The sequence below is a fragment of the Osmerus eperlanus genome, chromosome 25 (assembly GCF_963692335.1).
Source record: "Osmerus eperlanus chromosome 25, fOsmEpe2.1, whole genome shotgun sequence".
NCBI classification, from domain to species: Eukaryota; Metazoa; Chordata; class Actinopteri; order Osmeriformes; family Osmeridae; genus Osmerus; species Osmerus eperlanus.
The window spans coordinates 1,269,003-1,296,892 of record NC_085042.1 but is presented as its reverse complement, the minus strand read 5'-3'; the positions used below and the strand labels follow the sequence as shown (position 1 = coordinate 1,296,892).

Sequence of the window (27,890 nt, the reverse complement as noted above, 5' to 3'; positions counted from 1 at the left end):
TAGTAGAACATCAGCAGCTTTATTAAAGTGTAGAGTAGACTGTACAATTATGAGTCTCACACTGACGCACAACCAATTTGATCCTGAGATACAAGTGGCTGAAGGACCAGTGCTATTCCAGATGGCCCTGCTGGTTCACTTCTAGAACTGGGTAATTGGGGCTGGGACTCGGATGTCCTGCCCCTTCTCCAGCTTCTTCTCACATTCGATTAGGTAGTTTACGCCGTCAATCAACATCTGCACCAGCTCCACCTGCAGGAGTGGAGACACACATGCAGGGGTCATGGGTCAATAAATCCCTTCTTCCTTCCTACCCCCTACCCCCCTCCCTTTCTTCCCTACCTCTGATTTGCCCAGACGGTCGTTGTTGGAGATGTCAACGGTGTCTCCAGTAGCAGCTGTGTCCACTCCTCCAGTGCCTCTCTTCTGGAGACGCAGGTTATCCAGGATCTTAGAGAATCGAGCGTCCTGCACACACACACAATACACACAGAGACACGCATACGCACACACACATACACATGGCTCAACTATTTCCTTTCTCAACCAACTATCTGTGTGTCTGTGTGTACCTTGCTGAGGTTGGGCAGGCGTACATGGACGCCAGCCCTCAGCCCAGTGCCCAGATTGGAGGGGCAAGTGAGGATGTAACCCAGACGCTCATTCCACATAAACTCCCACCCTCTCTCCTGGATCAGACGCTCCACCTACGCACACACACATTTGTGTATATAATGAACAGAAACAATGCTATGCACAGACTACATATAGTATTATGCTGTATGTCTATAAATATTATGTTAACTGATAAAGGCATCCTTTATCCATCAAATTAAGATGACAACTCAATACTTGCCTCAGGGGAATGTCCCTGTCTGCTAAATGACTAAATGTAAATGTACATTTGGAATATGTTGGGAAAACTGAAACTTGAACTAGGTGTGTAGCTAAAAGTACAATGCTGAGGCATAACATTTTAGTTTTTTATGATATTAACATTTTTGCAAACTTCCTGGCAAGGGTTAGCTGACCAACAATTGACCCCTTCACACTATATATATTTATTATACCTCCTTAAGCCCTCTGCAGAACCTCTCAAACACTCTCTTCATGTTGCCACCCTTCTCCATGGAGATGACCCTGGTGTGATCCTCCTCGTTCACCCAGATCAGAAAAGTCTTCTCGTTGTTGTGCCTGGGGTGGGGGGGTTTACATAAGAGATACAACTCAGGTGTCAGGTGGCTGAGCGGTTAGGGAATCGGGCTCGTAACTTGCCTACTTGCCTCGGGGGAATGTCCCTGTACTTACTGTAAGTCGCTCTGGATATGAGCGTCTGCTAAATGACTAAATGTAACTCTGCCTCCTATATCTATCATGCTAGAACAACCAACTTCACACCAGCAGGTCACATCCTGAATTTAATCCAACAGGTCACACCCTAACCATAAACCTAAAAGCCACACCCTAACCCAAACCCCGGTCAAGGTGCCAGCGTACTGAAAAGGTTGCATATTCAGACAGTAGGCCTAGTTCATCAGCAAAACATGCAGCTCAAGATCACCTAGGTAATGCTGGGTACACACCACAGGATAATCGGGCCGATTTCGCCCCTTCCGACAATCCTCGGTAATGTCCCGATTATCATGATGGTTCTGCAGATTATTCTATCAGATTTTCCCTTGGTGTGACATGTGTTAAGAGTGACCGAATCTGCTCGGAAGGATGTCGGAGGTGCCCCGATCGCAAATCCTGATGTGTGGGGGGAATCCCGAGGACAAACTCCGAGATTATCATGGGAAATGAAACAATATCCAATCAGAAAGCAAGCTGAGAGAAGACGGAAGCATAACAAACGCAGTCATAGCGCAGCACAAAGGTAAATGGATTTGAACAGCAGAGATGGACGATCAGCTTGTCAATTTGTGGCAACAGCAAACCCTTTTCTTTTTTTCTGTGAATTTTCCGTGAAAATCATTCTAAACCAGACCCCCACCCCTCGACTTGAGGCAATGGACCCAGTGGATGTAGGTGTTATTGCATTTCCGATTTGCTACCTGACCTTGTCCGGTCGTTTTTATTCTATTAACTCTGGTCAACATATCTAAAACTATCTCCCCCAATATTTTTTTTTGATTCTTGAACCTGGCTCATACTACTAGCTTTTTAATAGAATCATTTTTACAGATTTTAGCTAAGTTCGAAACCAATCCGAAATGGGTAAACTAGCACCCAATTTATTTGCTTACGTCAAGAAAAGTTGCCTGTAAACGTGCTCGCTGATTTACTTATTCTTAGAACTTTGTCAGTTAACACCACAACGATGGCATTAACACAAATCTAGTAATAGTAAGCAACACTCATCATCATAATAATAGTAACATGGCTTAATTGTGAGAATGCTGTTATTTGGCCTTTAACTCGTTCTGCATACTTTAACCGATTCCTACAACTTTTGTATCAAAACGTTCAGCTCCTTCAGGAGATGATGGCTATGACTTTTGGTATTTATCACTTTTATACTTTTTAAGACATTAAGGTTTTTGTGCAAATTATTCTCCCATTAAAAGTAATGGTAAATCCTTTCAAATCATTAAAAAGCTTCCTCCTCTTTCAAACGTAACTACTTCAGCTTACTTTCAGCTAGAGACACCATTCAACCTTTAAAATGTTCACAAGACATTCAGCTATTCCCAAATGATTCAGCTTTTTCAAATGTTCAGCCAATTTCGAATTATGACAGTTTGAAATACATAAAAATGTTTGCTCCTTCTTGATTTTTATGAATGAGCAGCAAGCAGAGTGGCACACTCTGCTGGCTGCTCTTTTTCTGATATTCAACTAATTTGTCAAACAAATTCCTCTAACGTTCATATAGTTTAACTTACAGAAACAAGTTATACCTTAAAATGTAGGAAACATTGTCCTCTTTCAGCCAATGTAACTACTAAAGAGCTCACATTTACAGATTTTCAGCTATGAGCCTTGAAGCGAGAGCAGCCTTTCAAATTCTCTCACTAACTTCAATGGAGAGGTGAGTAAAATCAGTCAGAGAAAGCAAGAAGGAACAAGATTTTGAAACTGCCGATAGAGTCGTATTTCTGACCGCACAGACATATAAAGGACATCTCTGGTTTCGGCAGAGTCTTGGGTCTCGGAAAATATCCTTATATTTTGGATTGGACGTATAGTTTTGCGTCTAGGTCAACTTGTTTGAGGTGTGGATGCTAGGTAAATGTTCGTTTTTCTCTCTGCCTAGCTCGTTAGCTATCACAGCTGCGCCATCACCGTGGCAACCAAACAAACAAGCACCAGGAAAGCAAAAGGAACACGTTTTTGAAACTGCAGGTAGAGTCGTATTTCTGACTGCACAGACATATAAAGAATATCTCTGGTTTCGGCAGAGTCTTGGGTCTCGGAAAATATCCTTATATTTTGGATTGGACGTACAGTTTTGCGTCTAGGTTATCTTGTTTGAGGTGTGGATTCTAGCTACATTTCTCTTATTCTCTGCCCTCAGCGCGTTAGCAATCATAGCTGCACCATCACCGTAACGGCAGACACGCACCACTCAGTCTCTCACACAGGTGATTGGTACATTTACTTGACCATGAGAAACACGATTACTAGCAATTGTCGGTTTATGCCAATAATACGATTACTCCGTTTACATGTGTAATTAGTTATGCGATTACTCAATAAACGCGTCTACATGATTCTTTTTTATTAATCGTTGTATGCTCCACGGACAAAACTTGCACCATCATCCTTCTGCAACAAAGTGTCGCCGTGTCTTCCTGTATCGGCCCTACTGCTGTATGTTTCATTCCATCAACACATTGAACACTACTAAGAAAGCCGAGTAAACGCATAGGCTACATCTGCTACTGCTAATACTATCCCAACTATAATTTAATCTGTTAAAACGATAATATTCTTGTTACGACTAGCTAGCCTACTTCTTCTTCTGTTTAACAGTTCAGCTTTCAGCTTCTCCCACATTGTAGGCTATTTTAGCTCTTAGCTTTGTTAAGATGATGCAGTTCAGCTTCCACACTGCCTCTTTTGTGTGACTCACACATTTTTGAAATTCATTTCAGCTTGCGGGTATTTTCTAATTTCTCACTTTTATACTTTTTAAAATATTAAGGTTTTTGTGCAAATTATTCTCCCTTTAAAAGTAATGGTAAATCCTTTAAAATCATTGTTGGAATGCTGCTCCAGTCCCTTTCAAAAATACCTTTCGGTTGCTTTGAAGCTTCAGCTTATAACTTTCTACTAAATTTTCACTATTTTCAGCTTTTTTAGCATGGTCAGCTATCCCCATTCAGGTTTTCAGCATTCTCACTGCTGTTTCGCAGGAACAGCCGTTTCTAGTTATTGTGAGAATGCTGTTAAGCATTCTCACTATTGCTTTTCAACTTCTCAGCTCTTCCGCCGTTTTTTGGCCTTTAACTCGTTCTGCATACTTTAACCGATTCCTACAACTTTTGTATCAAAACGTTCAGCTCCTTCAGGAGATGATGGTTATGACTTTTGGTATTTCTCACTTTTATACTTTTTAAGACATTAAGGTTTTTGTGCAAATTATTCTCCCATTAAAAGTAATGGTAAATCCTTTCAAATCATTAAAAAGCTTCCTCCTCTTTCAAACGTAACTACTTCAGCTTACTTTCAGCTAGAGACACCATTCAACCTTTAAAATGTTCACAAGACATTCAGCTATTCCCAAATGATTCAGCTTTTTCAAATGTTCAGCCAATTTTGAATTATGACAGTTTGAAATACATTAAAATGTTTGCTCCTTCTTGATTTTTATGAATGAGCAGCAAGCAGAGTGGCACACTCTGCTGGCTGCTCTTTTTCTGATATTCAACTAATTTGTCAAACAAATTCCTCTAACGTTCATATAGTTTAACTTACAGAAACAAGTTATACCTTAAAATGTAGGAAAAATTGTCCTCTTTCAGCCAATGTAACTACTAACGAGCTCACATTTACAAATTTTCAGCTATGAGCCTTGAAGCGAGAGCAGCCTTTCAAATTCTCTCACTAACTTCAATGGAGAGGTGAGTAAAATCAGTCAGAGAAAGCAAGAAGGAACAAGATTTTGAAACTGCCGATAGAGTCGTATTTCTGACCGCACAGACATATAAAGGACATCTCTGGTTTCGGCAGAGTCTTGGGTCTCGGAAAATATCCTTATATTTTGGATTGGACGTATAGTTTTGCGTCTAGGTCAACTTGTTTGAGGTGTGGATGCTAGGTAAATGTTCGTTTTTCTCTCTGCCTAGCTCGTTAGCTATCACAGCTGCGCCATCACCGTGGCAACCAAACAAACAAGCACCAGGAAAGCAAAAGGAACACGTTTTTGAAACTGCAGGTAGAGTCGTATTTCTGACTGCACAGACATATAAAGAATATATCTGGTTTCGGCAGAGTCTTGGGTCTCGGAAAATATCCTTATATTTTGGATTGGACGTACAGTTTTGCGTCTAGGTTAACTTGTTTGAGGTGTGGATTCTAGCTACATTTCTCTTATTCTCTGCCCTCAGCGCGTTAGCAATCAGAGCTGCTCCATCGCCGTGGCAACCAAACAAACACGCACCAGGAAAGCAGAAGGAACACGTTTTTGAAACTGCAGGTAGAGTCGTATTTCTGACTACACATACATATAAAGAATATCTCTGGTTTCGGCAGAGTCTTGGGTCTCGGAAAATATCATTAGATTTTGGATTGGACGTACAGTTTTGCGTCTAGGTTATCTTGTTTGAGGTGTGGATTCTAGCTACATTTCTCTTATTCTGTGCCCTCACCGCGTTAGCAATCATAGCTGCACCATCACCGTAACGACAGACACGCACCACTCAGTCTCTCACACAGGTGATTGGTACATTTACTTGACCATGAGAAACACGATTACTAGCAATTGTCGGTTTATACCAATAATACGATTACTCCGTTTACATGTGTAATTAGTTATGCGATTACTCAATAAACGCGTCTACATGATTCTTTTTTATTAATGTTGTATGCTCCACGGACAAAACTTGCACCATCATCCTTCTGCAACAAAGTGTCGCCGTGTCTTCCTGTATCGGCTCTACTGCTGTATGTTTCATTCCATCAACACATTGAATCCTACTAAGAAAGCCGAGTAAACGCATAGGCTACATCTGCTACTGCTAATACTATCCCAACTATAATTTCATCTGTTAAAACGATAATATTCTTGTTACGACTAGCTAGCCTACTTGTTCTTCTGTTTAACAGTTCAGCTTTCAGCTTCTCCCTCATTGTAGGCTATTTTAGCTCTTAGCTTTGTTAAGATGATGCAGTTCAGCTTCCACACTGCCTCTTTTGTGTGACTCACACATTTTTTAAATTCATTTCAGCTTGCGGGTATTTTCTCATTTCTCACTTTTATACTTTTTAAAATATTAAGGTTTTTGTGCAAATTATTCTCCCTTTAAAAGTAATGGTAAATCCTTTCAAATCATTGTTGGAATGCTGCTCCAGCCCCTTTCAAAAATACCTTTCGGTTGCTTTGAAGCTTCAGCTTATAACTTTCTACTAAATTTTCACTATTTTCAGCTTTTTTAGCATGGTCAGCTATCCCCATTCAGGTTTTCAGCATTCTCACTGCTGTTTCGCAGGAACAGCCGTTTCTAGTTGTGAGAATGCTGTTAAGCATTCTCACTATTGTTTTCCTGTTTCTCTTTATTATTATTATATCAACTTCTTAGTTCTTCCGCCGTTTTTTGGCCTTTAACTCGTTCTGCATACTTTCACCGATTCCTACAATTTAGGTATCAAAACGTTCAGCTCCTTCAGGAGATGATGGCTATGACTTTTGGTATTTCTCACTTTTATACTTTTTAAGACATTAAGGTTTTTGTGCAAATTATTCTCCCATTAAAAGTAATGGTAAATCCTTTCAAATCATTAAAAAGCTTCCTCCTCTTTCAAACGTAAATACTTCAGCTTACTTTCAGCTAGAGACACCATTCAACCTTTAAAATGTTCACAAGACATTCAGCTATTCCCAAATGATTCAGCTTTTTCAAATGTTCAGCCAATTTTGAATTATGACAGTTTGAAATACATTAAAATGTTTGCTCCTTCTTGATTTTTATGAATGAGCAGCAATCAGAGTGGCACACTCTGCTTGCTGCTCTTTTTCTGATATTCAACTAATTTGTCAAACAAATTCCTCTAACGTTCATATAGTTTAACTTACAGAAACAAGTTATACCTTAAAATGTAGGAAAAATTGTCCTCTTTCAGCCAATATAACTACTAAAGAGCTCACATTTACAGATTTTCAGCTATGAGCCTTGAAGCGAGAGCAGCCTTTCAAATTCTCTCACTAACTTCAATGGAGAGGTGAGTAAAATCAGTCAGAGAAAGCAAGAAGGAACAAGATTTTGAAACTGCCGATAGAGTCGTATTTCTGACCGCACAGACATATAAAGGACATCTCTGGTTTCGGCAGAGTCTTGGGTCTCGGAAAATATCCTTATATTTTGGATTGGACGTATAGTTTTGCGTCTAGGTCAACTTGTTTGAGGTGTGGATGCTAGGTAAATGTTCGTTTTTCTCTCTGCCTAGCTCGTTAGCTATCACAGCTGCGCCATCACCGTGGCAACCAAACAAACAAGCACCAGGAAAGCAAAAGGAACACGTTTTTGAAACTGCAGGTAGAGTCGTATTTCTGACTACACATACATATAAAGAATATCTCTGGTTTCGGCAGAGTCTTGGGTCTCGGAAAATATCATTAGATTTTGGATTGGACGTACAGTTTTGCGTCTAGGTTATCTTGTTTGAGGTGTGGATTCTAGCTACATTTCTCTTATTCTGTGCCCTCACCGCGTTAGCAATCATAGCTGCACCATCACCGTAACGACAGACACGCACCACTCAGTCTCTCACACAGGTGATTGGTACATTTACTTGACCATGAGAAACACGATTACTAGCAATTGTCGGTTTATACCAATAATACGATTACTCCGTTTACATGTGTAATTAGTTATGCGATTACTCAATAAACGCGTCTACATGATTCTTTTTTATTAATCGTTGTATGCTCCACTGACAAAACTTGCACCATCATCCTTCTGCAACAAAGTGTCGCCGTGTCTTCCTGTATCGGCTCTACTGCTGTATGTTTCATTCCATCAACACATTGAATCCTACTAAGAAAGCCGAGTAAACGCACTCAATGGTAGGCTACATCTGCTACTGCTATTACTATCCCAACTATAATTTCAGCTCTTAAAACGATAATATTCTTGTTCCGACTAGCTAGCCTACTTCTTCTGTTTAACAGTTCAGCTTTCAGCTTCTCCCGCATTGTAGGCTATTTTAGCTATTTTAGCTCTTTGAAATTCATTTCAGCTTGCGGGTATTTTCTCATTTCTCACTTTTATACTTTTTAAAATATTAAGGTTTTTGTGCAAATTATTCTCCCTTTAAAAGTAATGGTAAATCCTTTCAAATCATTGTTGGAATGCTGCTCCAGCCCCTTTCAAAAATACCTTTCGGTTGCTTTGAAGCTTCAGCTTATAACTTTCTACTAAATTTTCACTATTTTCAGCTTTTTTAGCATGGTCAGCTATCCCCATTCAGGTTTTCAGCATTCTCACTGCTGTTTCGCAGGAACAGCCGTTTCTAGTTATATCAACTTCTTAGTTCTTCCGCCGTTTTTTGGCCTTTAACTCGTTCTGCATACTTTAACCGATTCCTATAACTTTTGTATCAAAACGTTCAGCTCCTTCAGGAGATGATGGCTATGACTTTTGGTATTTCTCACTTTTATACTTTTTAAGACATTAAGGTTTTTGTGCAAATTATTCTCCCATTAAAAGTAATGGTAAATCCTTTCAAATCATTAAAAAGCTTCCTCCTCTTTCAAACGTAACTACTTCAGCATACTTTCAGCTAGAGACACCATTCAACCTTTAAAATGTTCACAAGACATTCAGCTATTCCCAAATGATTCAGCTTTTTCAAATGTTCAGCCAATTTTGAATTATGACAGTTTGAAATACATTAAAATGTTTGCTCCTTCTTGATTTTTATGAACGAGCGGCTCTTTTTCTGATATTCAACTAATTTGTCAAACAAATTCCTCTAACGTTCATATAGTTTAACTTACAGAAACAAGTTATACCTTAAAATGTAGGAAAAATTGTCCTCTTTCAGCCAATGTAACTACTAAAGAGCTCACATTTACAGATTTTCAGCTATGAGCCTTGAAGCGAGAGCAGCCTTTCAAATTCTCTCACTAACTTCAATGGAGAGGTGAGTAAAATCAGTCAGAGAAAGCAAGAAGGAACAAGATTTTGAAACTGCCGATAGAGTCGTATTTCTGACCGCACAGACATATAAAGGACATCTCTGGTTTCGGCAGAGTCTTGGGTCTCGGAAAATATCCTTATATTTTGGATTGGACGTATAGTTTTGCGTCTAGGTCAACTTGTTTGAGGTGTGGATGCTAGGTAAATGTTCGTTTTTCTATCTGCCTAGCTCGTTAGCTATCACAGCTGCGCCATCACCGTGGCAACCAAACAAACAAGCACCAGGAAAGCAAAAGGAACACGTTTTTGAAACTGCAGGTAGAGTCGTATTTCTGACTGCACAGACATATAAAGAATATCTCTGGTTTCGGCAGAGTCTTGGGTCTCGGAAAATATCCTTATATTTTGGATTGGACGTACAGTTTTGCGTCTAGGTTATCTTGTTTGAGGTGTGGATTCTAGCTACATTTCTCTTATTCTCTGCCCTCAGCGCGTTAGCAATCATAGCTGCACCATCACCGTAACGGCAGACACGCACCACTCAGTCTCTCACACAGGTGATTGGTACATTTACTTGACCATGAGAAACACGATTACTAGCAATTGTCGGTTTATGCCAATAATACGATTACTCCGTTTACATGTGTAATTAGTTATGCGATTACTCAATAAACGCGTCTACATGATTCTTTTTTATTAATCGTTGTATGCTCCACGGACAAAACTTGCACCATCATCCTTCTGCAACAAAGTGTCGCCGTGTCTTCCTGTATCGGCTCTACTGCTGTATGTTTCATTCCATCAACACATTGAATCCTACTAAGAAAGCCGAGTAAACGCATAGGCTACATCTGCTACTGCTAATACTATCCCAACTATAATTTCATCTGTTAAAACGATAATATTCTTGTTACGACTAGCTAGCCTACTTGTTCTTCTGTTTAACAGTTCAGCTTTCAGCTTCTCCCTCATTGTAGGCTATTTTAGCTCTTAGCTTTGTTAAGATGATGCAGTTCAGCTTCCACACTGCCTCTTTTGTGTGACTCACACATTTTTTAAATTCATTTCAGCTTGCGGGTATTTTCTCATTTCTCACTTTTATACTTTTTAAAATATTAAGGTTTTTGTGCAAATTATTCTCCCTTTAAAAGTAATGGTAAATCCTTTCAAATCATTGTTGGAATGCTGCTCCAGCCCCTTTCAAAAATACCTTTCGGTTGCTTTGAAGCTTCAGCTTATAACTTTCTACTAAATTTTCACTATTTTCAGCTTTTTTAGCATGGTCAGCTATCCCCATTCAGGTTTTCAGCATTCTCACTGCTGTTTCGCAGGAACAGCCGTTTCTAGTTATTATTATATCAACTTCTTAGTTCTTCCGCCGTTTTTTGGCCTTTAACTCGTTCTGCATACTTTAACCGATTCCTACAACTTTTGTATCAAAACGTTCAGCTCCTTCAGGAGATGATGGCTATGACTTTTGGTATTTCTCACTTTTATACTTTTTAAGACATTAAGGTTTTTGTGCAAATTATTCTCCCATTAAAAGTAATGGTAAATCCTTTCAAATCATTAAAAAGCTTCCTCCTCTTTCAAACGTAACTACTTCAGCATACTTTCAGCTAGAGACACCATTCAACCTTTAAAATGTTCACAAGACATTCAGCTATTCCCAAATGATTCAGCTTTTTCAAATGTTCAGCCAATTTTGAATTATGACAGTTTGAAATACATTAAAATGTTTGCTCCTTCTTGATTTTTATGAACGAGCAGCAAGCAGAGTGGCACACTGCTTGCTGCTCTTTTTCTGATATTCAACTAATTTGTCAAACAAATTCCTCTAACGTTCATATAGTTTAACTTACAGAAACAAGTTATACCTTAAAATGTAGGAAAATTTGTCCTCTTTCAGCCAATGTAACTACTAAAGAGCTCACATTTACAGATTTTCAGCTATGAGCCTTGAAGCGAGAGCAGCCTTTCAAATTCTCTCACTAACTTCAATGGAGAGGTGAGTAAAATCAGTCAGAGAAAGCAAGAAGGAACAAGATTTTGAAACTGCCGATAGAGTCGTATTTCTGACCGCACAGACATATAAAGGACATCTCTGGTTTCGGCAGAGTCTTGGGTCTCGGAAAATATCCTTATATTTTGGATTGGACGTATAGTTTTGCGTCTAGGTCAACTTGTTTGAGGTGTGGATGCTAGGTAAATGTTCGTTTTTCTCTCTGCCTAGCTCGTTAGCTATCACAGCTGCGCCATCACCGTGGCAACCAAACAAACAAGCACCAGGAAAGCAAAAGGAACACGTTTTTGAAACTGCAGGTAGAGTCGTAATTCTGACTACACATACATATAAAGAATATCTCTGGTTTCGGCAGAGTCTTGGGTCTCGGAAAATATCATTAGATTTTGGATTGGACGTACAGTTTTGCGTCTAGGTTATCTTGTTTGAGGTGTGGATTCTAGCTACATTTCTCTTATTCTGTGCCCTCACCGCGTTAGCAATCATAGCTGCACCATCACCGTAACGACAGACACGCACCACTCAGTCTCTCACACAGGTGATTGGTACATTTACTTGACCATGAGAAACACAATTACTAGCAATTGTCGGTTTATACCAATAATACGATTACTCCGTTTACATGTGTAATTAGTTATGCGATTACTCAATAAACGCGTCTACATGATTCTTTTTTATTAATCGTTGTATGCTCCACTGACAAAACTTGCACCATCATCCTTCTGCAACAAAGTGTCGCCGTGTCTTCCTGTATCGGCTCTACTGCTGTATGTTTCATTCCATCAACACATTGAATCCTACTAAGAAAGCCGAGTAAACGCACTCAATGGTAGGCTACATCTGCTACTGCTATTACTATCCCAACTATAATTTCAGCTCTTAAAACGATAATATTCTTGTTCCGACTAGCTAGCCTACTTCTTCTGTTTAACAGTTCAGCTTTCAGCTTCTCCCGCATTGTAGGCTATTTTAGCTATTTTAGCTCTTTGAAATTCATTTCAGCTTGCGGGTATTTTCTCATTTCTCACTTTTATACTTTTTAAAATATTAAGGTTTTTGTGCAAATTATTCTCCCTTTAAAAGTAATGGTAAATCCTTTCAAATCATTGTTGGAATGCTGCTCCAGCCCCTTTCAAAAATACCTTTCGGTTGCTTTGAAGCTTCAGCTTATAACTTTCTACTAAATTTTCACTATTTTCAGCTTTTTTAGCATGGTCAGCTATCCCCATTCAGGTTTTCAGCATTCTCACTGCTGTTTCGCAGGAACAGCCGTTTCTAGTTATATCAACTTCTTAGTTCTTCCGCCGTTTTTTGGCCTTTAACTCGTTCTGCATACTTTAACCGATTCCTACAACTTTTGTATCAAAACGTTCAGCTCCTTCAGGAGATGATGGCTATGACTTTTGGTATTTCTCACTTTTATACTTTTTAAGACATTAAGGTTTTTGTGCAAATTATTCTCCCATTAAAAGTAATGGTAAATCCTTTCAAATCATTAAAAAGCTTCCTCCTCTTTCAAACGTAACTACTTCAGCATACTTTCAGCTAGAGACACCATTCAACCTTTAAAATGTTCACAAGACATTCAGCTATTCCCAAATGATTCAGCTTTTTCAAATGTTCAGCCAATTTTGAATTATGACAGTTTGAAATACATTAAAATGTTTGCTCCTTCTTGATTTTTATGAACGAGCGGCTCTTTTTCTGATATTCAACTAATTTGTCAAACAAATTCCTCTAACGTTCATATAGTTTAACTTACAGAAACAAGTTATACCTTAAAATGTAGGAAAAATTGTCCTCTTTCAGCCAATGTAACTACTAAAGAGCTCACATTTACAGATTTTCAGCTATGAGCCTTGAAGCGAGAGCAGCCTTTCAAATTCTCTCACTAACTTCAATGGAGAGGTGAGTAAAATCAGTCAGAGAAAGCAAGAAGGAACAAGATTTTGAAACTGCCGATAGAGTCGTATTTCTGACCGCACAGACATATAAAGGACATCTCTGGTTTCGGCAGAGTCTTGGGTCTCGGAAAATATCCTTATATTTTGGATTGGACGTATAGTTTTGCGTCTAGGTCAACTTGTTTGAGGTGTGGATGCTAGGTAAATGTTCGTTTTTCTCTCTGCCTAGCTCGTTAGCTATCACAGCTGCGCCATCACCGTGCCAACCAAACAAACAAGCACCAGGAAAGCAAAAGGAACACGTTTTTGAAACTGCAGGTAGAGTCGTATTTCTGACTGCACAGACATATAAAGAATATCTCTGGTTTCGGCAGAGTCTTGGGTCTCGGAAAATATCCTTATATTTTGGATTGGACGTACAGTTTTGCGTCTAGGTTATCTTGTTTGAGGTGTGGATTCTAGCTACATTTCTCTTATTCTCTGCCCTCAGCGCGTTAGCAATCATAGCTGCTCCATCGCCGTGGCAACCAAACAAACACGCACCAGGAAAGCAGAAGGAACACGTTTTTGAAACTGCAGGTAGAGTCGTATTTCTGACTACACATACATATAAAGAATATCTCTGGTTTCGGCAGAGTCTTGGGTCTCGGAAAATATCATTAGATTTTGGATTGGACGTACAGTTTTGCGTCTAGGTTATCTTGTTTGAGGTGTGGATTCTAGCTACATTTCTCTTATTCTGTGCCCTCACCGCGTTAGCAATCATAGCTGCACCATCACCGTAACGACAGACACGCACCACTCAGTCTCTCACACAGGTGATTGGTACATTTACTTGACCATGAGAAACACGATTACTAGCAATTGTCGGTTTATACCAATAATACGATTACTCCGTTTACATGTGTAATTAGTTATGCGATTACTCAATAAACGCGTCTACATGATTCTTTTTTATTAATCGTTGTATGCTCCACGGACAAAACTTGCACCATCATCCTTCTGCAACAAAGTGTCGCCGTGTCTTCCTGTATCGGCCCTACTGCTGTATGTTTCATTCCATCAACACATTGAATCCTACTAAGAAAGCCGAGTAAACGCACTCAATGGTAGGCTACATCTGCTACTGCTATTACTATCCCAACTATAATTTAATCTGTTAAAACGATAATATTCTTGTTACGACTAGCTAGCCTACTTCTTCTTCTGTTTAACAGTTCAGCTTTCAACTTCTCCCACATTGTAGGCTATTTTAGCTCTTAGCTTTGTTAAGATGATGCAGTTCAGCTTCCACACTGCCTCTTTTGTGTGACTCACACATTTTTGAAATTCATTTCAGCTTGCGGGTATTTTCTCATTTCTCACTTTTATACTTTTTAAAATATTAAGGTTTTTGTGCAAATTATTCTCCCTTTAAAAGTAATGGTAAATCCTTTCAAATCATTGTTGGAATGCTGCTCCAGCCCCTTTCAAAAATACCTTTCGGTTGCTTTGAAGCTTCAGCTTATAACTTTCTACTACATTTTCACTATTTTCAGCTTTTTTAGCATGGTCAGCTATCCCCATTCAGGTTTTCAGCATTCTCACTGCTGTTTCGCAGGAACAGCCGTTTCTAGTTATTATTATATCAACTTCTTAGTTCTTCCGCCGTTTTTTGGCCTTTAACTCGTTCTGCATACTTTAACCGATTCCTACAACTTTTGTATCAAAACGTTCAGCTCCTTCAGGAGATGATGGCTATGACTTTTGGTATTTCTCACTTTTATACTTTTTAAGACATTAAGGTTTTTGTGCAAATTATTCTCCCATTAAAAGTAATGGTAAATCCTTTCAAATCATTAAAAAGCTTCCTCCTCTTTCAAACGTAACTACTTCAGCATACTTTCAGCTAGAGACACCATTCAACCTTTAAAATGTTCACAAGACATTCAGCTATTCCCAAATGATTCAGCTTTTTCAAATATTCAGCCAATTTTGAATTATGACAGTTTGAAATACATTAAAATGTTTGCTCCTTCTCGATTTTTATGAATGAGCAGCCACTCTGCTGGCTGCTCTTTTTCTGATATTCAACTAAATTGTCAAACAAATTCCTCTAACGTTCATATAGTTTAACTTACAGAAACAAGTTATACCTTAAAATGTAGGAAAAATTGTCCTCTTTCAGCCAATGTAACTACTAAAGAGCTCACATTTACAGATTTTCAGCTATGAGCCTTGAAGCGAGAGCAGCCTTTCAAATTCTCTCACTAACTTCAATGGAGAGGTGAGTAAAATCAGTCAGAGAAAGCAAGAAGGAACAAGATTTTGAAACTGCCGATAGAGTCGTATTTCTGACCGCACAGACATATAAAGGACATCTCTGGTTTCGGCAGAGTCATGGGTCTCGGAAAATATCCTTATATTTTGGATTGGACGTATAGTTTTGCGTCTAGGTCAACTTGTTTGAGGTGTGGATGCTAGGTAAATGTTCGTTTTTCTCTCTGCCTAGCTCGTTAGCTATCACAGCTGCGCCATCACCGTGGCAACCAAACAAACAAGCACCAGGAAAGCAAAAAGGAACACGTTTTTGAAACTGCAGGTAGAGTCGTATTTCTGACTGCACAGACATATAAAGAATATCTCTGGTTTCGGCAGAGTCTTGGGTCTCGGAAAATATCCTTATATTTTGGATTGGACGTACAGTTTTGCGCCTAGGTTAACTTGTTTGAGGTGTGGATTCTAGCTACATTTCTCTTATTCTCTGCCCTCAGCGCGTTAGCAATCATAGCTGCACCATCACCATAACGACAGACACACACCACTCAGTCTCTCACACAGGTGATTGGTACGTTTACTTGACCATGAGAAACACGATTACTAGCAATTGTCGGTTTATGCCAATAATACGATTACTCCGTTTACATGTGTAATTAGTTATGCGATTACTCAATAAACACGTTTACATGATTCTTTTTTATTAATCGTTGTATGCTCCACGGACAAAACTTGCACCATCATCCTTCTGCAACAAAGTGTCGCCGTGTCTTCCTGTATCGGCCCTACTGCTGTATGTTTCATTCCATCAACACATTGAATCCAACTAAGAAAGCCGAGTAAACGCATAGGCTACATCTGCTACTGCTAATACTATCCCAACTATAATTTAATCTGTTAAAACGATAATATTCTTGTTACGACTAGCTAGCCTACTTCTTCTTCTGTTTAACAGTTCAGCTTTCAGCTTCTCCCACATTGTAGGCTATTTTAGCTCTTAGCTTTGTTAATATGATGCAGTTCAGCTTCCACACTGCCTCTTTTGTGTGACTCACACATTTTTGAAATTAATTTCAGCTTGCGGGTATTTTCTCATTTCTCACTTTATACTTTTTAAAATATTAAGGTTTTTGTGCAAATTATTCTCCCTTTAAAAGTAATGGTAAATCCTTTCAAATCATTGTTGGAATGCTGCTCCAGTCCCTTTCAAAAATACCTTTCGGTTGCTTTGAAGCTTCAGCTTATAACTTTCTACTAAATTTTCACTATTTTCAGCTTTTTTAGCATGGTCAGCTATCCCCATTCAGGTTTTCAGCATTCTCACTGCTGTTTCGCAGGAACAGCCGTTTCTAGTTTAGCTTGCTTTGCCGAGCTAGAACAACGACGCATGGATACAACGTGCTGTATACTATACAATGTGCTGTTGCACAGCGAGTATCGTATCGTGCCGTGGTGTACTAGCAGCACATGTAGGTTACATTTAAGCAAATCAAGACTTGCATGTACAGTAAGTAATGTCACATTAAATAATGTATTTAAACTCAAGCTTGTGTGGTGCGTCGCTGTCTTCAATGCCACAGCCGAAACACAACCAAGTTTATGTGGTGCATCGCTGTCTTCAATGCCACAGCCTAAACTTGATGTCAAAAGAAACGTTTTTCATTTCCGGCGCAGTCAAACAATCCCCTTAAGTTTGGCTAGCAACAGCAGCTAGGCTAGCTTGTAGGGATGGGCGAACGATGCCTTGTGAAGCTTTGGTGGTTTCTTCCGGATTGTGCCGGCCCAAAGAGCCGAACTATCGGAGCATTGAAAATGAACAGCGTCATATAGCAGCCGTTTAAACTGGCTGAATGAGGTGTAGTGGTTGTCTCCGAAGGTAGACTACCCTACGTTATTTCATATTTTAATTAAGGCTACATGTGTTCATTTTTATCAGATATTAGTGCTCACACATTAAAATGTTGTGATACATCTGTAGGCCGTTAGAATTATGTCATTTTCTCACAGTAAAACAATATCTTCCGAGGTTCCCTGCAATAGTGCGCGAACTCGGGTATCCAGACTCGCAATATCAATAGTCGTACAGCTACACCACCGAAAAAGCCGTTACCTGTCGATGCGGGTGGACGGACTTTATACGATATGGTTTTATATCAATTAAACTAGATTACACTGATTTTTTCTTATTCATAACATTTGTGATATGTAGGCCTATTGTGAACTGGGGGGACTTTATTTTTTTACTAATTATTATTACTGTTGACAATGTTGACGAATTATCAACATTTATAATTTATAATTGATTTATAATTATTACATTACGGATTTGGCTAAATAATTATGACTGATGGAAGAAACTCGAGCGATGCCTGGTGCTGCTTCTCTGGCAATGTGAGATTTGTCTTTAACAAGAAGCGGTGGCTTCGTTCCTTCTATGGCTCTGGTTCAGAAGAGCTGCGAAACTTCGAACCAGTTTGTGACGTTTGAAGCATTGAACGTCATCTATCACGTGGTTTCGTAATTTGATACAAGCTCCAAAACACTTTTTTCGAAACTGTGCGTAGCCTATTGGTTTTGCGACACAAGCATCGATGAGTCAGTGCCATACGTCCCATCCCTACTAGCTTGCTCGTAGCACAATTTACTGAGGTCAGCTTCTCCACCGTGCAGGGCTCTATTCTAAGATCAAATGGTCGTATTTGGCATTGTTACTGACAATGATCGCTTCCAGCAAACTTATTTTGAATTAGCCATTTCCGACAAAATAAATGTCAATCTTATTTACATTTTTAGGGGGCATATTTTCAGTTAGCAGATGGTACTGTTTCAATCGCGATTCCTAGCTAATAATACTGCCGGTGAGAACGTTGTTACTTAGAAAAGCTTGTTTCAAGCGGGTTCAGCTTGTTTCAAAGGTGGTTCTTAATGAATGAATGCAATATGAGTGGGCTAAATGCTTGAAAATATCACTTCTGTAGAAGGCAAAAACTTAAGATGACCTTTTAGTCATATAGGCCTAGGTTAAGTTCGTTCTACATTTACAGTAGCCTACATTTAGTCATTTTAGCAGACGCCCTTATCCAGAGCGACTTACAGTAAGTACAGGGACATGCTACACTTCACTTTTTGTATTTTGAATTGTACATGAGCAGCAACAAATGTAGGCTATGCTTTTAAATCTATGTAATCTTCATAAATCTAAATAGATCTTCTAAATAGAGTAGGCATTTTTATATAAAATATACAGAAATATCAGTTGTAAAAATAGCAGTTAATAAACGGACCCATCTGCAAGCAAGCACACCCTACAATTTCCCCAGAAATTGTAGGCCTACCCTCTCTAGTTCCTCATAGCAACGGAGGATTTTCAGAAAGGTAACATGTGGTGAATGCTTGTGGACAATATAATGTAAATAACGTGAAAAGTATTTAAAAGTTGACCCAGTTGTTTAGTCAAAAATTATAATTTCTCAAATTCAATTCAACAGTGGTTATATTTTGTTACCAAGTGTTTTATTAATGTTTATCCACTCGAAAATATATAACTATATTCTGTATGCTAACTAGCATCTGCATGTGCCGTCTTTCCAGACATAGCAGGTGTTACCGTATATATGTAGTCAGTGGTGAAATGATTTGTTTTAAGATATTTACTAAAAAAAGATTAATTGTAACAGATCAGTAGATGTAAGATATAGCAATGGAGGATTTTCAGAAAGGCGGAGCATGCCTGCTGTTGTCCGTTGTCCATTCACACATTGTTTCTATTGTGAATGCAGAGGCTGAATAAACTGGCTGTTATCAACCTTACCGGCTCTGATTGATACAGAAGACACCTCACATAGGTCACATATACACACTAGCATACCACGGTTAGACCAGGAATTTAGAGACTTATGCCAGGCTGAAATTAAAATAGAGGAACTAGATAAAGTGATAGATCAAATATCTTCAGGGAAATGTCCAGGCCCTGATGGCCTTACTTCTGAATTTTATAAGTTCTTTAGGCTGGATTTGAGAGAATTGTTTCAAGCCTTTCTCGAATGTATACAAAATAATTCATTGTCTACGACTATGAAACAAGGTTAGATTACTCGTATTCCCTAACCAGGTAAAGATGCACGACATCTAGATATAGAACCTTCGTCCCATCACGCTACTCAACTGTGATTATAAAATTCTAGCTCATATTTTTTCCAAAAGACTCAAGAAAAACTTGCATCAGTGCGCGAATCACAATCTGGTTTCATAAAAGGCAGGTCAATACATAACAACATCAGATTAATCCTAGACATTTTAGATTATCAAGACTGGATTGAGGATAACGGTTATATTCTTTTTCTAGATTTTAGAAAAGCATTTGACACGATCGAACACAATTTCATAATTTATAATTTATTTCTCTTATAAAAATGCTATATAAAGACATCAATACTTCTATTTCACTTTCATTTGGAACAACCCAAAGATTCAACATTTCACGGGGAATAAGACAAGGATGATCCATTTCCCCTTTTCTATTTATCTTAGCGGCAGAAATGCTTGCTATTTTGGTAGATGAAAACAGCAATTTTGATCAACTAAATGTGTTTGGAAAACAAATTGGTATTAGCCAGTTAGCTGATGATACAGTGATCTTTTTAAAAGACCAATATCAAGTTGATAAAGCCATCCAACTAATTGATCTCTTTTCCAAAGCATCAGGCTTATACTTAAATTTAAATAAATGAGAATTATTTGCAATTCATAGTAGCGCGTTGGACTCTTTATGTAACATACCGGTAAAACATCTGTAAAATACTTGAGGATAACAATCTCTAGAGACAGCAATCAAAGCGTTCGAAAATGTTGTTAAAAATCTTTCAAAGGCAAAAATTATTCTCAAAAACTGGCTACAAAGAGATATCTCAATTTTTGGAAGAGTTTTGTTAACTAAAATGGAACTGCTCTCTAGATTTGTTTATCCAGCCTCTTCGCTAGCTTTCCCACTCCACTTACTAAAAGACTGTAACACTGCATTATTTAATTTTATTTTGAAAAATAGGAATCACTATATAAATAAAAATGATTTAGTTCACAATTAAGAAGGCGGAGGGTTAAATATTATTGACTTAGAAATAATGAATAGTGTTTTAAAAACTAAATGGTTCAGATCGTTTCTTTGCAATACATACAGTTTATGGTTTATGGTCTCTTCTTCAATATTTGGGAAAATAGGTGGCCTGGATGTTTTGATTAGATGTGACTTTGAGTTATCCAAATTACCTATTAAATTGTCTGCATTCCATCAACAAGCTCTCTTGTGTTGGAAATTAGCATTTTCTCACAATTTTAGTCCACACAAAACTTGTATTTGGAACAATCATTTTGTTCTTCACCACAACAAATCTTTATTTTATGAAAACTGGGTTCGATATAAAAAAAATTCCCTACTGGACATGATGGACAACTATGGTAATGTTCTTAATTACAATGATTTTTGTTTAAAACATGGGTTTGTATGTCATCCTAGAGAGTTTTATACGGTTGTAAAAGCCATACCAAAACCCATAGTATTATTGGTAAAAGGAATTCTTTCACATCACTCTGTTAAATTCTCGCTCCCATCTCCTTGTCTGGGTGAATTTTCTATTAAAGATCCTAAATGCAACAAAAAATATATGAGAAATATATTCATTGATAGACTTCATCCAAACAAAGTTAAACGTTATTATGTTTTCAAAGATTTTGACCCGGAGGAGGTGAAGGAACTGAGAATGAGTTTTCTTACCTTTCCCAGTCTCCCTAAAGTGACAGAACTTCATTTTAAAATGACGAATGACACATACCCATCTAAAGAATTCCTTAATTCAAAGTTTGATATTGGTGAAAACTCTTGTAAATTTTGTGGAATTGAAATTGAAACTACGGAGCATATTTTCTTTTATTGTGATTCTTCAAAGTTGTTTTGGTCACAATTGTACAATAAAATGTCACATATTATTACAACTGTGAACCCCCTTGAATACAAACAAGTTAAGTTTGGTGTATTGAAAAAAAATTGTTCACCACACTACATGGTCAATAACTTTTTTCTATTTGCCAAATATTTCTTTCATAAATGCAGATTTTTGAAGACCCCTCCGTCCTTTCCTCATTTTATTAATGACCTCAAGGCTTTTGCTTCCTCGCTTTGTACCCTCTCAAATGAAAAAGCTACTACAGTAGCTAATTTCTTCAATGAGATATGTACCCTATAACTCCTAGCTACCCCTTGCAACAACCTACTTTGATATAATTAATTCTTTTTTTTTTCTTTCTTTTTTTCCTTTCTTTACCTTGATTTGAGTATTTACTGATGCTACTTATTGTAATTTGCAACTATGTCTGCCTTTTGAGAATTGTTAATAGTGTTTGAACATAGCCTATTTTGTATGTAAACGTGTCTATTTCTGACCAAAAAAAGGAGGTAGGAACAAGCTTCTGCGCAAGACCGGACGAGTCAGTCTGAAAAGATGGCGCGCTCCATTTCGCGCTATCGCTTGCCTCACTGCGCCACTGAGCACTTTTCATAGAAATGAATGGGGACGCCATCTTGGAAGAAAAATCTAGCTGTGTCTATTAATATATAAGTCGATGTTCCAAACACTATCATCGCAATTTCTTCCTGCATATTGTCCGCCATGCTTATTCTGAAGTCTCGAGAGATTTCACAGATTTCTTGTGTTCACAGTCGGGACAGTGGTTGAAAATCTGTTTGTGTGAGGTGTGCTGTCTTTGTCACATCATGGCACAACACACACTATAGGAGCAAAGCAGTTAAATCTAGGATTTTTTGTCCTCATGTTTGTGCTCTCTCACAGTTTGAAAATCTTATAAGATTAAAAAAATATTTTAGTGTGTACCCAGCATAACCAGTCTACCACCTGAGAGAGAGGAGGGAAAGTGCAGGGGTGGCTGCGTGGTATGTTGACATCGTTTTTAGCATTAACAAGACCTGTAGAAGACCACAAACTAAACAAAAATAGACACTCATGCATACATACACTTATGGACACACAATCATGCACACACAAATATGCATGCACACACACACACACTAAAGCACACACTCACACAGACACTTATACACATAAGAGTAGGCAGTGTACCAGATGCCCCTGGCGTCAGGCCAGTCACGGGCCATGAAGGCACAGGTGAGAAGGGGGGAGACGGGCTTATCAAACAGGAAGTGGTCCTGGGGAAGGGGGGAGGGATGGATGGAACAAAAAACAGAGGGGTGAGGGCAGGAATGAAGAGGAGAGACGGAGACAGGAAATGTACAGGGGGGTATCTTTCCAGGAACAAGTTTGGAGTGTAAATCTACAGGAATGTATTTCACCAGGAACCAGTTTGGAGTTTAAATCTACAGGAGGGTAACTCTGCAGGAACAGGGTTAGTGTAAACCTACAGGAGAGTAGCTCTCCCTTTTAAAGGACATCCACCATTCCACATTGGCAACTCAAGGCTCTTTATTTGGCAGGCTGCCCTAGGTTGAGGCAGGGTTGACTATTCCTCTGGGCAGAGTGCACTACGCATTACCGAGTAGGGGAGCAGTATTTGGCATAGTTCTCCTAACCTTACCAGATACCGCGTGCATCAGGCCAGTCCCGGGCCATCCCAGAGGCCATGAGCAGAGGCGACACAGGCTTATCAAACAGGAAGTGCTCCTTGATTGGCCAGCACAGGGACAGAGAAACCAGAGGTTGTTAAGGGTCAAAGGCCAGGATTGAATACCCTCAGGAAGGGACCAGGCTTATGTCTGAGCAGTGTTAATTTGGTCTTTTTATTTTTGTATTCATTGACAACCTTTTATTTCTTGACTAAATTGTAATTATATTACAGCGAAACATCTGTTTATTATGCCCTGATGAGTTAAAAAAATATGAAGACCATGCTGTAATGTTTGGGCAGACAACCTAGATCACAAGAGTCATCTTGAAGTATTGGTTGTTTTCCTTTTTGGCCAATCATTTACAGGGATGTACACATTTTCATTACCTCCATGCATCTTTCTCATTTGATTTTTTTTTCTTGCTCAGTACATTTCCGTTCAAATGGCTAATCTTGTCAAAGCAAACTAATAAATCTAGCTAGCTTAAAAAACGAAAACCCTGAATGGCCTCTAAAATGATAAGCGCCTAATATTCACCAGCAGCATAAATGTTATCGGATATATGAAAGAAGAATGGCAAGTGAGTAACACATTATCAGTCTAGATGACTAAACACATAGTTCAGAGTTAAACAACACAAAGACTCAAATGTCTTATTAAACCATGTACAAAGTGACAAAGACTAAATGTATTATTTATAAAAATGATTGCCAAAATTAACATTGTGTCTGAGAATGTGTGTGTGTCTGTGGTAATGTAAAATACATGAAATCACATTAACCAAATGCCGCAGGTTTATGTCTTGTGTGTGCGTGTGTGTGTGCACAGGTATGTTTGCATGTGCGTATGTGTGCATTTATTGGTGCATGTGTATATGTGAGTGGATGTGTGTGTATGCATGTGTTTGTGTGCGTGCAGTGTCTGTGAGAGTGCATGTGTGTCTCACATCTATAAGCTGCTGTTGTTCTCTCTCGGTCATCTCCCCCAGGCTGTAGTAACATCCAGCAAGGTCTCCTGTAAGGCCGGATAGGGCCTGCACACACACACGCTCCACCTCTCGCCGCTCCGCACGCGTGCATGCTGGGGGCAAGCTCAAGCCTCGGATACTCCGCCCAGTACGCACGCGAGACGACAGCACATAACGCTCATCAAACATTCCCGATGTGATCTGAGAAGGAGAGGAGAAGATATATATTTTTAGCAAAGTCAAGCAACTATCTGATTTAACACTTATTTTTAACCTACACTGTTAACTCACCTATCTAGGCCCATTTTATGTAAGATTTCCTTGAGTGTTTTGAAAGGAGTCCCCCAAATAAAGTGTATTATTAGGATTATTAGTAGTGGTATGTATTGTTATGTGTGGTGAGGTGAGAGCCCATGGCGAGAAGGTGGGGTTATGTTAAGGGGAGAGGCTGTCTGACCTTGGAGGCGTCCAGGTCAGTGGGGTGCTTCATGGTGCAAGGGTCATAGCCATTGTGTCTGTCCTTGATGACGGGGTCAAAGATGTCAGCAAACACCTGGAGAGCAACGGTGGGGTGGAGGATTGGTATGAGGGGCAGAGAAAGAATGTGAGAAAGGGGGAGATGAGGAGAAAGTGCAAGGTGGGGAGAAAGACTCATATGCTAGAACATTTGATATCAATGTACAGTAACTAAAACCACACATAAAATCTATGCACCCCGTCTTTCACAAATAACTCAACACACACCTCATAGCTCTCCTCGTCCCCTGCCACCATGCCCACGGTCTTGATGAAGGGGTGCCCGGGGTTGTCCACTCCCGTCTGGATGCACTGGTCCAGGGTCCAATTGTTGGGGGTTAGCTTGTCCCTCAGTCGACCATAAATGGATGGGGTCAGAGCTGCTGCCATGCAGTTATTATGCTTCCTCAGGTCAGGGAAATCCGCACTAAGTGGGTGGTTGAGTGAGGGGGTAGTGCAAAGGGAGGGAGGAGTGGTGCAGATGGAGGGAGGGAGGTGGCACAGAGGGAGGGTGAGAGAGAGAGAGTGGGGGGTGGCACAGGGGGAGGGAGAGGAGACTGTTCATAGTGAAGGTGGTGGCAGGAAGGAACCAAGGCTGTGTCTTCTGTTTCTGTCAGGACCATAAATCAAGGGACACAAGGCCAGGCTGGCAGACAGCAGTGTGGTGACCTGTCCTCTGACACAGAGAGGGTAACAGAGAGAGGAAAAATAGAAAGAGGGGGAGGAAGAGATAGAAAGAGAGAGGAAGAGGGAAGATGATGGAGAAAAGAGGAGGGAAACGCACCTGGGTGGGTAGAGTTTCCTCTTCTCAGCAGCGGTGGCTGTGTCAGACAGAAGGTATCCCGACGCCAAGGTGCCTGCACCAAGGCTCGCCAGCACCACTGCCGTGCCACGCCCAAACATCATACGTCTGAAGGAGCTTGCCATGGTAACTTCTGAGGGACTGTGACACCTTAGGCAGTTTTTGGTCAATGTCAAGTCACTGTCAACCATGAAGAGGAAGTGGGCAAAAGCACTGTAACCATGTCTATGGATCGCCAAGTTCCTCTGTGTATTACATTTAGTCATTTTTACATTTAGTCATTTAGCAGACGCTCTTATCCATTACAAGTCAGTTGACAGAGAACCTTCACTGAGTAAAATAAAAATGCAGACTGAGATGACCTTTACAGAGAGGGCAGAAGAGGGACAGAGTCTTACGGACTTTTGAGCTGCTGGGATTCATGTGTCAGCAGAGTTCTATAATCGTTCCAGAGCTGTGGAAGCATGTGTGAATATAGAGCAGGGTGGCGTGCAGCTCTGTGGGCGGAGCCACCACTGAACTTTGCCAGCTCACTCACTGCCACCCCCCCCCCACACACACACACACACACAGCCCCTACCACGCTCCCTTACAGACAGAGAGGTATCAGATGTACAGATCAGAGGGGGGTGGTCAGATATGCAGGAGGTGTCATCTACTCCTAGGTGAGGAAGAGGAAAAAGGAGGGGAGAGGGAGAGAGATAGAAAAAGAGAAGGGGGAAGGCGAGAAAGTGGTGTCCAGGCGGTGTCACAGACAACTCAGACACAAGGTCACCTCACCAGGATGTCATGGCACACTGCTATTCCTTTTTATCCAGCCCCTCCTTCCTCTCCCTCTCTCCTCCCTCTTCCTTCTCATTCAGTTGGCCACTAATTAGATAGGGTGTCTGTTTAACTGATAATTGCTTCAGGAAGGACAACAGTTTAGTATAAATAGCAGCAGTAGGTGAGCTTTCTCCTCATTGCCAACCCTGGCCTGGCACATAGCCTGTCACTCAGCTAGCCAGCGCATTATCCTGTCTGACATTCTCAACCGGTCAACCGGGCTTAGAGAGGACAACCAGAGACATAGGACAAGGAGAGGAGGAGACGAGGAGAGGAGTAGAGGAAACAGAGGGAGAAGACGAGACAAGTGAAGATTGTCATAGAAAAGGAAAAGACAATAGAGGAAGGAGAGGGAGGATAGGTTAAGAGACATAGGTAGACAGAAATAGAGAAAAGCTATGAAATTCACAAAATAAAGGAAAAGAGAGGGGGAGTGAGAAATAGGGTAGTAGGGTGAGATGAATGACAGAAGGTCAAGAGGAGGACATCGGTTGAGGATACTCTAAGGGTAAAGAGGAGGGCATGGGGGAGGGGTAGACACAGGAGCTCAGCAATTAACAGCATTCCCTAACTGTTAGTATTATGGTTAGAAAGATCATTCTTATATTTAGGGTTAGGGTTTGGAGTATTTTTCAGTAGAGGGCTATGTGTTAGTCGGGTCAGGGTTAGAAGAGGGCAACATGTTGGTTGAGGGTGGTTATGAGAAGGTTCAGAATGTGAGCATAGTTGATACGAGGCTAGATTATAGAGTAGAGAGTGTAGATATTGTAGAATCTAATAAGTAGAATGAGATCTCAAAAACACATACAGTTCTGCTGTGATTGTGTCATCTTAGGTCTGATATTTAACCAGGAGTACCTCTACCGGACTAGACGACCAGGACTAGAGGAGAATCATGACCACTGAGCCTCGGTAAAAAGATTATCAGTTTCCATAAACTTCCATCTAGACTTTTAAACTCAGACAGGAAGCACTCTCTCTCCACATAACCTAAATATAAAGCCGGTTGGCTAATACCCCTCAACCGAATATTATATTGTTTGCTAATACAATACTACCTAGATATGATGTTTGTTAGTTAATACCACACTACCTAAAGAACCACACATCAAGAGATAGAGTGGGGGACAGGAGGAGCGAGAATAGGAGAGGTGGGGAAATGGGTTGAGGAGATGACAAAAGAAGATGAGGGAAAAGGGGGATGTGAGAAAGAGAACAGGAGAGGAGGGAAAGGGTGTTTTGAGGAGAGAGGAAGTTTTCTCACCTGTAGAGTGGAGGGAGAAGGGAGGTTTGTCTCCAGCAGTCTAGTCCTGACAGACTTGATCGTCAGAATGAAGTAAGACGTTCAGAGAGAGAGGATGAGAAGGAGCCAGGCAGGGAGTTGAAAAGAGAGGGAGAAAGAGAAGGGGGTGGGGAGTGAGAGACACAGGGAGAGAGACATAGACAGAGAAAGAGAGTCCAAGAGAGGGAAGAGAGAGGGAGAAAAAGATAGAGACAGACAGACAAAGAAAGAGAGAGGTAGATCTGTGTTCCAGGTTTAGGATTAGCAATACGGGAGATAGCCAATCCTCTTTCTGCTATCAGTCAGCATGTCTGCCTTCCCAACCCCCAATGTCACTCTTCCACATGCCCTTGAACTAACTCAAACTTCTCTCTCTTTCT

The 27,890-nt window shown here is 39.9% G+C and overlaps 1 protein-coding gene across 4 annotated transcripts; it reads right to left on the bottom strand.

The window, feature by feature from the left end:
* On the bottom strand, positions 1-27,649 carry ckmt2b (creatine kinase, mitochondrial 2b (sarcomeric)). 4 transcript variants are annotated; one of them, XM_062451294.1, is made up of 11 exons: positions 27,493-27,633; positions 25,711-25,765; positions 25,386-25,660; positions 24,830-25,028; positions 24,543-24,638; positions 24,065-24,286; positions 23,088-23,173; positions 1,071-1,194; positions 573-707; positions 343-468; positions 1-252 (listed from the first exon to the last, which is right to left on the bottom strand). In XM_062451294.1, the coding sequence occupies exons 3-11, from the start codon at positions 25,592-25,594 to the stop codon at positions 142-144; spliced, it is 1,308 nt and encodes a 435-aa protein (XP_062307278.1). In that variant the 5' UTR covers positions 25,595-25,660; positions 25,711-25,765; positions 27,493-27,633; the 3' UTR covers positions 1-141. The 4 variants fall into 4 exon arrangements, with proteins under 4 accessions (XP_062307278.1, XP_062307280.1, XP_062307279.1 ...); XM_062451296.1 differs by lacking the exons at positions 23,088-23,173; positions 25,711-25,765 and adding an exon at positions 22,616-22,701 and having other exon boundaries at positions 25,386-25,583; positions 27,493-27,649; XM_062451295.1 differs by lacking the exons at positions 23,088-23,173; positions 25,711-25,765 and adding an exon at positions 22,616-22,701 and having other exon boundaries at positions 25,386-25,553; positions 27,493-27,647.
* Between the last annotated feature and the right edge of the window lie 241 nt (positions 27,650-27,890).

Bases quoted from the DNA above. Each gene is read 5' to 3' on its own strand.
- ckmt2b (XM_062451294.1), bottom strand. From the start codon at position 25,594: ATGGTTGACAGTGACTTGACATTGACCAAAAACTGCCTAAGGTGTCAC. The intron at 1,195-23,087 runs GTAAGGTTAGGA...CCCCCACCCCAG, and splicing joins CCTGATGCACGCGGTATCTG to GCACAACAACGAGAAGACTT. The intron at 708-1,070 runs GTATAATAAATA...GTGTGTGCGTAG, and splicing joins TCTGCAGAGGGCTTAAGGAG to GTGGAGCGTCTGATCCAGGA.